The sequence below is a fragment of the Arachis hypogaea genome, chromosome 8, assembly GCF_003086295.3.
Source record: "Arachis hypogaea cultivar Tifrunner chromosome 8, arahy.Tifrunner.gnm2.J5K5, whole genome shotgun sequence".
In the NCBI taxonomy this organism is placed as follows: Eukaryota; Viridiplantae; Streptophyta; class Magnoliopsida; order Fabales; family Fabaceae; genus Arachis; species Arachis hypogaea.
In genome coordinates this window covers 25,336,234-25,349,358 of record NC_092043.1, presented here as the reverse complement: position 1 = coordinate 25,349,358, position 13,125 = coordinate 25,336,234, and the positions used below count along the sequence as shown (strand labels likewise).

General features: G+C 36.7%; 1 protein-coding gene across 38 annotated transcripts; it reads left to right on the top strand.

The window, feature by feature from the left end:
- The first annotated feature begins 551 nt into the window (after nucleotides 1-551).
- Nucleotides 552-12,070, top strand: LOC112706540 (nuclear pore complex protein NUP160). Of its 38 annotated transcripts, none has more exons than XR_011864696.1 (29): nucleotides 583-1,043; nucleotides 1,177-1,351; nucleotides 1,844-2,128; nucleotides 2,388-2,520; nucleotides 2,766-3,033; nucleotides 3,384-3,444; nucleotides 3,593-3,735; nucleotides 3,962-4,047; nucleotides 4,397-4,492; nucleotides 4,578-4,675; nucleotides 4,940-5,060; nucleotides 5,268-5,450; nucleotides 5,555-5,693; nucleotides 5,909-6,441; nucleotides 6,675-6,840; nucleotides 7,140-7,411; nucleotides 7,826-8,013; nucleotides 8,469-8,545; nucleotides 8,641-8,972; nucleotides 9,321-9,389; nucleotides 9,472-9,789; nucleotides 10,076-10,204; nucleotides 10,334-10,442; nucleotides 10,668-10,739; nucleotides 10,841-10,928; nucleotides 11,019-11,126; nucleotides 11,290-11,430; nucleotides 11,599-11,772; nucleotides 11,851-12,070. XR_011864696.1 is itself a non-coding variant. In XM_072200908.1 (20 exons), the coding sequence occupies exons 1-20, from the start codon at nucleotides 1,923-1,925 to the stop codon at nucleotides 10,151-10,153; spliced, it is 3,615 nt and encodes a 1,204-aa protein (XP_072057009.1). In that variant the 5' UTR covers nucleotides 552-1,922; the 3' UTR covers nucleotides 10,154-10,205. The 38 variants fall into 38 exon arrangements, 2 of the variants coding, with proteins under 2 accessions (XP_072057009.1, XP_072057008.1); XR_011864681.1 differs by having other exon boundaries at nucleotides 640-988; nucleotides 1,892-2,128; nucleotides 5,555-5,744; XR_011864675.1 differs by having other exon boundaries at nucleotides 643-1,043; nucleotides 5,555-5,744.
- Nucleotides 12,071-13,125: the final 1,055 nt, after the last annotated feature.

The following is a 13,125-nucleotide window of genomic DNA, read 5'->3' as shown; positions in this document are numbered from 1 at the left end:
AAAAAGAAAGAGAAATGTGCAGATATGGGTAAGCTTTAAAAATAGATATATTCTCGGGGGGGGGGGGGGAGTTTAACGTCGGCCCCACGGTGGGCGCCAAATGTTCTGGCAAGGATATTGCGCTTGATCTATATGTCGGTCTGATGGTGCGATGAGTGCTTTTGACCCGACGTTAGTTCTGAGCCGACGTTATCCTTGTGAACTCGAACCCAAGCGTGGTACCTGCAAAAAGGACTCCGACGCTCCAGTCAGTGATAGAATAAAATACCACAAAACCGAACATATAAAGTTGGAGACGAATAGTATAAGGTAAAACTGAGTAGTTCTATTGAGTGAGAGTATTTTGTTTGCCGTGTCCTGCTCAATGTTACCTCTTCGGATTTATAGGCTCAGCGTGGGGTCTGATCGGTCAGCATATTCCGAGATTTTAGTGAGTGGATTGATCCGGATATGCTGGCAAGCACGTCCGAGATTCTTGAGTGCAGTACAACTTTTATCTTATTATATATAACTTATAATTTATTAATCATAAGAAATAAATATGTATTATTAATATTGATCATATTTTTCGTTGAGATGAAAATATTTTGGTAGATCCTAACACTATTTTTTTTTTCCTTTCCAGTCCACTATTTTCTTCTCGTCCAAATAACAAACAATTCATTCTTCCATCATTTTTTCTCTTCCCATTTTCTTTCTCTTCAAATTCCCCAATCCAAACGATGCGTCGATGTCTCAGGAATTCAATTCACCCAATCACCCTAACCTAACCCTAATCTCGCGCACTTCACTTTACGGCGCTGCAACCTGCAACCATTCACTCCCAATCTCTCACGCCATCCTCAGAGTCAGAGACACCAAACCGCCCATCGGCCACTTCGTCTTCATGACCACCGTCGGAAGCTGCTTGCTGGAGATCTCGTGATGTTTCTCCCTCTTCGTGGCGTGGTTCCTGTTGGAGTTGTTCCTCGCGAAGTCGCGTAGTCAGGTTCGTCCCCTTCGTCGCGTTCTCGCCGGTCACCGCTGCTTCTTCCGTGACTGTGGTTCGTGGTTCGCGGTGACACATTTAGTATTTTAGTGCTTGTTTTACTCATTATTTTTGGTTTTTAATGTTTTTCTTTTTGAGCGCCAACTCTATTGTACATTTGTGACTGTGGTTCGTGGTTCGCGGCTCAGACTTCTCGCCGCCTCGCTCGCGTTCTCGTCCCCTGGCTCCCTCAGCTTGACGACGTCCTCCGTTTTCTGTGCTTGACCTCCTTCATTCTCAGTTCCTGTCACATCTCCTGATCTCCGTCCTCGGTTTCCGGAATCGACATCCTCTGCTTCGTTGAATCATTGTTCAGGACTTCAAGTGAATTTTTTTTTATGAACATCATTTGAAATTTTGTGAATAATGCTCTATTACTGTTATTGTTTTTTTTTTTTTAAAGAATTCTGCTCCTGTTATTGTTTATATAAGTTATATGAGATACTGCTGTTCTGACTTCTGAGGATTTTAAATCTAAGTTGCTGGTATAGTGTGTTTGCTTGTGGATTGTGTTGCCTGGAATGGCTGATAAGCAAGCAGTTACAAACAACACAATTGGTATTTTCTTAATAGGAATACATGGTTGCGGAAATTATTTGATGGCTGCTGATTTAAGAAGGGATCAACTTGTTATACTATTGTTTTATTTTAAGCATTTGAAGATGGTTTAGACTTTTAATGTGTTTTAGTGTTGCTATTTTATTTTAAATGAGACATTTAGTATTTTAGTGCTTGTTTTACTCATTATTTTTGGTTTTTAATGTTTTTCTTTTTGAGCGCCAACTCTATTGTACATTTGTACTGTTCTTCCTGCAGCTCAGCTTAGTAGAACCCTACACTGAGAAAAACCCCTTCCTTTTTTAGGGTTTTATGCTTCTTAGCTTCGAATTTCAAAATGAGAACTGATTCCACTCTCACCGGCAAGGAAGTCCCCATCATCGGAACCGACGTCTTTCAGTGGATCGAACTCTCCGTCGCTTCTTCCTCCTCCAACATCCCCACCGCCGTCGATGGCACCAACGCCACCACAATTGCTCCTCTCACTGTTGATGACCACGGTTCCTGCTTCGTCCTCGAAGATCCTTCAGCTTATCTAATTTGGTTCGATATTTCTTTCAACTTTGCTATTTGCATTTCAAAGTTAGACAATTTCAGTAACAAGTAGTACCAACGTTCTTTGTGGAGAAAAAAAGGTTCTGCAATTTACGCATATGCATTAATTAATCTCAGTTAGTTAGGGTAGCTACTGAGCTTGTTAGCATTGGTTAGAGTTAGTTAGGGTTGCTATAGAGTTTGTTAGCAATTGGTTAGAGTTAGTTAAAAGGATTCTGTCTCATTGTCGATCTCATAATGTCCACAGGAGGATCCACAAGTTGCAGCCTCATGCTCTTGAGCTTCTTGAGCTCAATGCTTCGAAGGAATTACCCAAAGCCGGTCTAAGATTCACATTCCCTTACCCGCTTTGTCCATTTGCATTCGTCTGCAAAAATGAGGTTGCTTAAACTATTCACTGCACTTGTTATGTTTATTTCGCCTCAATGAGCTTTTGGATTATGTAAAGAAAGCATAATGTGAAGATAATTAGTCTCTGCATCTGTAGAATCGGAGAACCATCTAGAGAGCTGCTTCATTTTCTAATTCTTCTATGTTGAATGTGTTTATTTTATAAGCTTATTCAAACTCTCTATTTACCTGTAATTTAATTTGGTAGTTGTGTTCTTCTTTCTTTTGGATGCAGATTAGTAGGAATTCTAGGTTTCCTTACTTGTTATATGTGTTAACTATGACTGGGGTGGCCTATCTTTTGAAAATTCGGAATGTTTCGGCTTACGCATCGAGTGCCCTCTTCCCAGCAGAGGATCTTTCCGAGCTTAATGTGTGCGATTATGTTTCTAATCATGTGCCGATAACTGCTGTTACGGCAACGGCTGGGTGTGTTGTTGTTGGCAGAAGTGATGGTTCTGTGTGCTGTTTTCGCCTTGGCGTGATTGACCCAAGTGCTCCTGGTATGATTAACTTGGCTTGGCAACTTGATCTCCAGTTACTGTTACCATGTGTATGTTACTGTGTGTATGCTACTATGCTTCTCCCCTTTTCTCTGACCTTTCATAGTAAACCATACTTGTGTAATTCTCAAATTTCTCCAAGAACTTGAGGCTGCATTTTTGGTGTAACTTTCAGTTTGCGTGGGCTGGTTGTGTTGTTGTTTGTTGGTGGATTAGGAAATGGAGATGGTTTCAACTATGTTGCAACATAAGCATGCCTTTGATAATGTGGAATTTCTCTATTTGAAATTTGCCTGCTATTGATTTATCATTTCCTAATGGTTTGTGATGCATATGTTTTCCTTTTAAAGGTTTTGTGCATGAGCTGAGAGATGAAGCTGGAGTCAGCCGTTTGTGGGGTTTGATATCACGGTATTATTGTTTTAAATTTTAATAATAAATAGGCAAAATACCATATATAATATTACTTATGTTAGTTTTTTTTTTTGGAATTTCAATTTATTCCCCTCCCTGCTCCCATGTTCAGAACTGTAATGTATTTGTTAATTATGTCTTCCAGGGGCAAAACGGTTGCTGCTGTACAGGACATGGAAATATCTGTGTTACATGGGAAAAGATTTGTGTTTGTGCTTCACTCAGATGGGACATTACGAATTTGGGATCTTTCATCTCATAGCAGGGTCTTTAGTCATACCGTAACAGGTATTTACTGTATATCAAATCTAACTCCAACTTGTATGCTTTTCACATTTATGTTATGCCTTGGATGTGGGGATTGGAAATGGTAAACATCATCTCATTTGTGCAAGATATCACATGCAATTGATCATTCCCTTTCTTCGGTATCATGCACTATCGCATTCTTGTGTTTACTTGTATGCTCAAAATGACAGATTTGCTCTCACACTTCACCGGCTTTGGTATGTAGGTGCTACCTTTCGAAGGTTATGGGTGGGTCAATTTGACCCTGTTTTAAGTGAAATTACTCTGTCAATTTCATACAATCACGGTTTGGTATGTAACTGAAGACATTCTGTTTTCTGTTGCTCTTTCTTCTTTGTTGCTCCATATCTTTTATCTCCCCCCCTTTTCCCAGTTAAGATTAAATCATTCTATCTTCCATTATGAACTTTGGTTGCATTCGGCAAATATTGTTTAATGTTTATACCATGCATATTGTCTTAAATACGGATTGATGTCTGAAGGATTTGTTTAACACCTGGAGTAATTGAGTTTCATTTAAAAGACTAACATCATTTGCAGTATCAGCTACTTAGCTGATGTAAATATCAATATTATACTCTAATATGCTATCTTGTATTGCTTCCTTTTGTAACTGGTATTTTTGGGCTTGATTGTGAAGGATGAAGAGTTGGAGATGATTTCTTTAATATATAATTTTTGGGGGAGAAATGGTTTTTCTATGCATCCTTCAGTGCAAAATATCACCTTGAAGGAGGTAATCCACTGGACTTAAGCTGCTTGAATGGATGACGTTTTTTGACTCCTTGATCTGGATGTGAGACTGCGATAGTTTTGTGCAGGCACAATGCCTTGACGTTAAAATAACACTGGATAGGATATGGATATTGAAAGATGATGAATTGGTTTCACACATGTTAACAACAAACAATCGTGAGCAGTAAGTATCATTCTGTTTGTTCATGCCAAGCTATTCAGCTGATAAATTCTTATATTAGTTATAGTATAAACTTGGTGTTATCTCTCCAGTTGTATCTGTATTTTATGAAAGAAACCAGTTCGTGTAAAATATGATATTAGCTACACTTTTGCCAATTGGTATTTGATAGTGGTCTTGACTCTATTACTTTATATAAATCTAGCCTGGATATTAATGAGGGTGAAATGGTTCTTCTTGCTTAATTGTTATCCTATGTCTGGTCAGGGTAGAAGCATTTTCGTATGCTTTACAAGAAGAAGAAGTTGCTGAGCAGCTGTTTCAAAGTTCAGAACATCAAGCAGATGAAATCTTGCAAATTGCATGTTCAATATTTTCGTCTTCAAAGGTATTACGTTAGATCATCTATAATATTTCTTGAGTCCTTTTAGTTTTCAGGAAGTCAAGGTTCTAATGTGACATGTAAGTATTGTTTGCTATCATGCTAGGAGTTCTCGTATGTTCAAGATAGCACTTGGTGCTTTCTCGTTTTTTTTTTTTGGGGGTTATTATCCATGATTTTGAAGAGGATGACTTAATTATTTCTTTTATGTAGGAGGATGTTGTGCCATTTGTATCTTCTATATTCCTGCGCAGACTGCTGCTTCCTGGGGTGCATCATAATGTTGCTTTGCATGCAACACTTGCTGAATATAGCAGGCATTTGCCTGAATCTGAGTTACAAGCATTAACTGCTGATGGACTAAAAAAGGAGGTTCTGTCACTCATTGAACATGAGGTCATCATTCTTGTATCTAATTAATCTCTCTTTTGGTATTTATCCGTTCTTTAGTTTTGAGAAGGGCATGTTATGGTAAACTGACAAGATTGATACTATTGTAGGTTGGTTCTGGAAAGCTGTCTGGACTGCATTCTTGGAAACGTTTTCTGACCCGCTACTTCTGCAATTGGTGCAAGAACAATGCAATATACGGCTTGCTTGTTGATTCTTCTACTCATGCTGTTGGTTTAATCAGAAAAAGTTCGGTTTCAATTTTTCGGTCTTTGGAATATTTTGAGAGGATACTAGAAGGTATCTAATAATTATGGATACCTCTAGTCTCTAATCTATCTTCTCTCTTTCAGAATTCATGTATTAAAAATAGTTCTATTTTTTAATGGTACTTTCTTATATTATTCTGTACATTGTTTTCGTATGCTTTCCTTGATATGTTGGGCTTTTTCCATAACATATAGGGTCTTCAGATGAAGTTGATAGGCTCACACGCGTTCTGGATTTAGTTGATGATGATCTTGATTATGAAATTGTGGTCGAATTATTTAGATGTGTTATGAGTTTCAGCCAACAGTTAGGCAAAACTGCCTCCTCTATTTTTTATGAATCAGTTTTAACTCCACCAGTGATTTCATCTGAAGACATTGTTCACTGTATAGTGAAGATTCTGGAAACTGGATCTTGTATATCAGGGCCCACCGAGAAGGAGCTTATGGATCACAAAAGCTTGAGAAAACTTTCTGCTGAAATGTTCTTATCTGTTCAAAGCTTGTACGAAAAGGCTTCTGGATGGACCAGAATTTTAAATGTAATTGAGGGTTTCTCGAAACTTTTGCTTCCACGGAAAACATTACAAAAATTTCATACTGAAGTGTCATCAAATATAAACTCCTCCATTATAGTGCATGCTACTTATCAGATTTCGAAAGTGATGTTTGAATCGGCCTGGGATTTCCTTCTATTTTCAAGTTATCTGGTGGACATCGGTGGTCAGGTGAGTTTTCCATGTGTAGACATTGATTTTCTTATTGTAAAATCAGATAATTGAAAAAGTTATGCAATTACATAATATAGCAGTTTTTCAATTGTAAAATTTGTGGAGTACCTGGTCAACCAAGGTCATGTACCTTGTTTACATCTAGCTTTAATTCTGCAAAGAGTTTAGTTTGTATTTGTTAGGGAATTGTTACTACAACTTTGGTTTCAACTTAACTTTATATAATACAGGTCCACTTGTCACATGATGATATCACCAGAATACAACGTGAGATAGTTCCAATGCTCCTTCAAGAAATTATTTTTGGATGGCTAATCATCAACTTCTTTGCCATCACACCATCTGCACCAGCTACAACTGAGGATGTCAATTCTAAACTTTCATCATTACATATAGGTACGATTTATTTTTAATTTTTAAATCTTTAATCATTACACATGCCAATTTATTGAGTTTGACATGAATTAGTCATCCTTAAGGTGACAAAGACTCACAAGATCACCCCACTCCCAAAATGACAAGAAATAGAGATTGAAACTTGTTTAAATTGACTTCCCAAAAGCATGCTTTCATTGTGAACAATAAAACCTACAGACTAGTGTCTCTTTCCTGACTTGTGAGATGAAATAACACAGAACAAGTGAGACTTTATATACTGTTGATATTGTGTGTTAACAAGTTTGGTCATGATGCAGATTGCAACACGGGGAAACAATTATGGAATGAGAAGCTTGGTAGACACGACAACACATTGGCTTTTATATTGCTGCTAAATGTTAGTAGTTCATCAACAGACCATGGCCACCTTTTAGAAAGATTTCCAAATATGCAGAGCTTTGGTGACATGATGAGCGACTTTATCAGTTGGATCAGATGGGGCCAGTCTCGTGATTTTTCTATTCTCCCGTGTTGTTCAATTGATCTTGCATTTATCCTTTTCAAGCATGGCCAGTATGAGGCTGTTGAGGTCATTTACTTGCCTGGTTTTCTTCTTAGAATGGATATTATTTTGACTTTGTTGTGCTGTTAAGAAATTCATTTTATTTTACTTTTGAAACGTTTAGCCCTTTTTATTAATTATTTATTTATTTTAATTTTTTAGTTTTTAAAGTAAAACCTCTTAAAAGGGATATTTAGAGGTAACATTTTTTAGTTTCTAAATTCTACATTTTAGTAACATGATTAAACTTAAAGATCTGTTAAACTTAAACTTAAATCTTTTAAAGATCTGTTAAAAAATGTAACCTTTTCTTTTTCTCATAAAAAAAGGGGCTCATCAAAATCAACCCATGGCCCATCCTTTATGTTTTATTTATTTTTTGTACCCTTTTAGTATCTTTACTGAAGGAATACTATATTTCAATTTCAAATATTTCAACAGCAATTGCTCATGATGGTGGAAGCACATCTTCTAAGGCAGAAGACATCCCGAAGTAGTGAAGAATCTGATGGTGGATGGTGCATACGCCATCATCTTCTAGGATGCTGCCTCCTTGCACAGGTGCAGTGTGGATTGCATACAACACAGAAGGACATAAAGGTTTTTGATGCCATTCGCTGTTTCTTCAGGTGCAATAGTTCACCTTTGAAATATTTGTTTCTATTATTTGGATGATCCAGACTTGCATAAAATGATTTTCTTATTTTTCATAAAATGAAATGGTATTGGAAACTTTTATGACATACAATAGAAGTGACTCCAACTTCCTCCTTTTTTTTCTTTGACAAATATGATAATCATATATATGTAAAATCATCTTTATATGTTTAGGAAAATTCAGTCCTCAAATTTTAAGGAGAGCAAGGAGTAATAACTTCTTTGGCTTAAGGGGGAAGATATGAACATGTATGCACCTTCATTTTAAATATCTGGAGTATGCAAATGCACTATATGAAGCCCCTTTGAGGAAAATTCAGCATTTGGAGCAATCAGTCTCCATTGATAGTAGTATTGAAGTCCTCTGCACATATGCTTTTGGTGGCTTAACATTCTGTCCTGATGCTATTTGTTTGTTTTAATCCAGATCTTCATCTGGAAAGGGTGCATCCGAGGCTTTGCAGAGTTTGCCTGAAGATGTAGGAATTCCGTATCTTGGTTTTAGTGAGTATCTTTATCTCTAAATTCCAAAGATCTTCATCAAGTAGATAATCTTAGAACTATTTGTTTTCTTATCAATTCTTATGCTTTCTATGCAGGTGGTTGTGCATCAATGGCTGCTTGGAAGCTTCAGTACTATCAGTGGGCTATGCAGTTATTTGAACGATATAGTATTAGTGAAGGTGCTTACGAGTTTGCTCTTGCTGCACTTGAACAAGTTGATGAAGCTATGGACGATGAGAATAACTCGGTTAATGGATCCATTACAACCACAAGGGGCCGACTATGGGCGAATGTCTTCATATTTGCATTAGACCTTGGTCGCTATTATGATGCCTATTGTGCAATAGTTTCAAATCCAGATGAGGAGAGCAAATACATCTGCTTGAGGCGTTTTATAAATGTCCTTTACGAACAAGGTGCTATAAAGGTTGGAATTCAGATGAACTGTGAATTTTCTGATTTTCCTTTGTTAATTGGCTTCTATTTGTTTACCAAAAGAGCTTGAGATGATGCAGAGGATAGGATACACTGAGATAGATGTGGAATTATCCATTTTAGAACAATATATTTGTTGGCCATATCCTCACAGGCAGATATAGGTTTGTTTAATTATTTACTTTTAGTGAAGCCATAGATCATATTATTGAAGATGCACTCTGAAACAAGCCTACGCCTAACATGAGAGAGCCTTTGTGCAATGTAATATTTATACTTTTTGTTTTGCATATTTTCTTTAGAATCTTCGCCCAATCTTGTTCGTTTTTGTTCTTCACAGATTCTTTGTAGCAATAAACTTCCCCTTATTGGGCTAGTGGAAAAGGTAGAGCAAGAGCTTGCTTGGAAGGTATGCTTTGATCGAGCAGACTAAATGATGTAAGTTTTGCAGTTTTCTTCCATCCATAGAATGTTTACTGTGTAATATGCAGGCTGAACGATCAGATATTTCTGCAAAGCCAAACTTGTACAAGTTGCTTTATGCATTTCAAATGCGTCAGCATAATTGGCGACGAGCAGCAAATTACATGTATATGTATTCAACTCGTTTGAGAACTGAAGCTGCTTCAAAAGATTACCAAGGCAGTTCATTGATGTTGCAAGAGAAGCTGAATGCACTCTCCGCTGCTGTCAATCACTACACCTTGTTGATCCTGCATATGCCTGGATTGAACCACCGGCTAATGGAAGTTCTCTTCTTGGTAAACATTACCCAAGTAAGAAAGCTAAAAGAACGCCTGAAGATCATTGTAAGTAGCTTTACAGCCAAAGTTGTGGTGCTAGTTTGAATTCATCACTTGTTTCATATTTCTAGCTGAATGAAATATGTGGGGTCATTCCTGATAACCTCATTGAGTTGTTGGGTAGCTTTTCTTTTTTAGTGTTTTGTTTTTGTTTTTTCTTTACTTCAGTTTCCTTTCTTCATCTAAACTCCTACTTATTAACTTCTGTATTAATGCTTTCTTGTAAAAAACTAAATATTGTTTCCAGTGTTGCTTGCAGTTTTAGTGATATCATTTTCTAACTTTGCTGCAGCAGCTGATAATGATGCTGAGCCTGAAAGGTGGCAGTCTTGTATTGATGTTGAAAAACTCGAGAATGAGTTTGTGCTAACTTCAGCAGAGTATATGCTATCGCTGGTAAATGTCAGGTGGACATTTTCTGGTTAGTATACTTTCTCATTCTTTAGCTTTATGTGAAGCATATGATCATTGCAAGGTTTACCTATTAAATACTGTGTGTTCTTGTTAGATATAAACTTGAACCATGTTTCCCCTTTTCTTTTTTCTTTAGGAAAAGATGGAGCCCTATCAGATTTGGCTGAACTTCTTGTCAACAACAATTTGTATGATATGGCCTTCACAATCCTTCTCAGATTTTTCAAGGGTTCAGCACTGAAGAGGTGGACATACGCACTTAGTTGCATTTTATTTTATTTTATTTTTTTGCGAGTAAAGGGAGGATGTCAAATGAGAGGAGCAAATATTAAATCTTCATATCATCCATGTATATTCAAGATTGAAACTCATATGACTTTCTTTATACGATGTTTTAAACCTTGAAAAACCCATATTCAATTGTGTGTGTATTGCTATACTTATATATGTAATGCTGGTTTCTGTTTTAGGGAATTGGAAAGAGTTTTATCTGCTATTTCATTGAGATGCTGTCTTGATAAAGTAGAATCTAGTTGGGTTGAGTAAGATAACCTAACGATCCTTTTTTTGGCACATACGGTATCTTCTTTTATTCCTGCTTATTCTGCATTGTATAATTTATTCATGTTTTGGATGATTTCAGGGAACATGGCCATGGCTCACCTGTTACACATCACACAACCCCGCAAACTGACGGTAGTAATTGCTGGGCAACTCTGAAGATTTACCTTGTATGCACATTGAAAACTTATGGTCTGTTCAAATATGTTTTTCTGTTTCCATGTTTCACCCTTTCTTTTGGAACTGCTGCTAAATTGCAGGAAAAATATAAGGAATTTCATGGGAGATTGCCTGTTATTGTTACCGAAACTCTTCTACGTGCAGATCCTCGGATTGAATTGCCCTTTTGGCTGGTTCAGTTGTTCAAGGTGATATTCTCGGCTGAATTTGTAGTCACTGATTGCTCATATCAAAATCTTGTTGTGCAAAATGCACTACATAAACTGTTTTCAAAACTACCTAAACATCCCCACATGAATATGTTCATGTATTTCTCTGATTTTAATGTGATATTCACTTCACTTATGACAGTTGGGACAAAAGGAAAGGATGTCCGGTATGAGTGGTGGGGAGTCAAATCCTTCATCTTTATTTCAGCTTTATGTTAGCTATGGTCGATATACAGAAGCTACTAATCTTTTGCTCGAGTGCATACAATCGTTTGCTCCAGTGGTAAATTAATTTTTCTGTCATTATGGAAAGTACTAGCGGTAGTATGTCAAACTTGTATGATCCGGTGCTATGATTGTTCAGTTTAATTAGTAATTACTATTTTATCCTCATAATTTTGATGGCATGATGCTAATGGTATCGTTTTCGACTAATGTAAACCTTCTGCAGAGACCAGCAGATATTGTTAGAAGGAAAAAACCCTTTGCTGCTTGGTTCCCATACACGACAATCGAGCGCCTACTATACCAACTTGAGGAATTGACCAGAAAAGGTCACATGGTAGAACAATGGGACGAGCTCAAAAAGATGCTTCTCAGTTCTTTGCAAAATCATCTAAAGACAGTAAGCTTATGTCTTTTCGGTATTTTTTGTTTTTCTACAAGGCACTGAATTTTCTTCTCATTTTTCTCTGCTTTTCAGATAAACGTGGACTCGAAAGATGCAATTATACTCGCTACGCCTTTTGATGCCACTTTCTAAAGAGATTACCTCTGTTGTCGTAAATGAGAGGCGAAAGGAGACAGTACCTTTAAGAGTCTGCAAATACTGAAATTAACGAATAGCAGTATTTGTTTGCCGTAACCTTACTTAACTAGTGTTAAATCAACGTGAAAATTTTAACAAAGTTGCATTTACTTCAGATGGTTACACAATTATGCGTTTTATTTGTATGCCGTTTATATCTTTGTCTAAAGAAAAATCGTGAATAAGGTTGTCAAATAGATTGTCAGTTCGTCATTGCACAAAATTGGATGAAACCTTATTATGTTCACGTGTAAGCAATATACGGAAGATGATTTGATTAATCCATAAATATTTGTATTTTTTAACAATTACCTATTAAAATTTAAAAAATAGTTAAATGAAATTAAATTATTCGACAGATGTGGCCAAAGCACAGTATAAGTCAAATCGCTTTGGTAATCCAGATGATACAGCTTTGTGGTTAACAATGAAAATATAAAGGGATGAAATAACAACCTCTTCAGAAAACAAGAACATATCAATATATTCGTAAAAATAAGATAACATCTATATGCCAATGAATTGTAGCTCACATGACATATTTCCCATCCTACCAAGTTTAATCGAGGAGAAAAAATTTGACAAGTGTGTGAGGAGTGTGTAGGTATGTTGTGTGGTACTTAAAATTAGGAGTTGTCCAATCTAATGGAGTGTCTAGGATTGGGGGCCACTTGACCACAAAAAAAAAAGATAACATCTATAGCATCATAATACATTAACTTAGCATCCTATCTCATTACACAAGGCTCAAAATTTGATTAGTCCCATAAATAAGTTACATAGACATCAATTTTAGTCCATTGTCTGGCATTCCCATTCCAGCTGCTAGTTCAGCATCAAGTTGAGTATGAGGGGCAGGACCCACCATTTGTTTTACACTGCACAAAAGCTGAGTAAAATACAATTTCTACTCAGATAGATTTGTTGTAGTTTACTCTATAAGAAACGATATCATTCAAAGCACACTAGTTTATAGAATGTGTGAGGCTGGTAGCATTATTGTTTTTGCATATAGCATGATCATCAATATAGGGAAAGCTGAACTATGTGTGTGTAATAGTATATACACTAACGTAGGTGAGCATTAATCAAAGTCATTCGGCTGATTAAACACACTCATACAGAACAGAACAGAACACTTCAAAGCAAGAGTAGTACAAAAACTAAAAC

Coding starts and splice junctions, on each gene's coding strand:
- LOC112706540 (XM_072200907.1), top strand. CDS start 1,923: ATGAGAACTGATTCCACTCTCACCGGCAAGGAAGTCCCCATCATCGGA. Junction 3,736..3,961: donor CTTTAGTCATACCGTAACAG/GTATTTACTGTA, acceptor TTTGGTATGTAG/GTGCTACCTTTCGAAGGTTA. Junction 4,048..4,396: donor TTTCATACAATCACGGTTTG/GTATGTAACTGA, acceptor TTGATTGTGAAG/GATGAAGAGTTGGAGATGAT.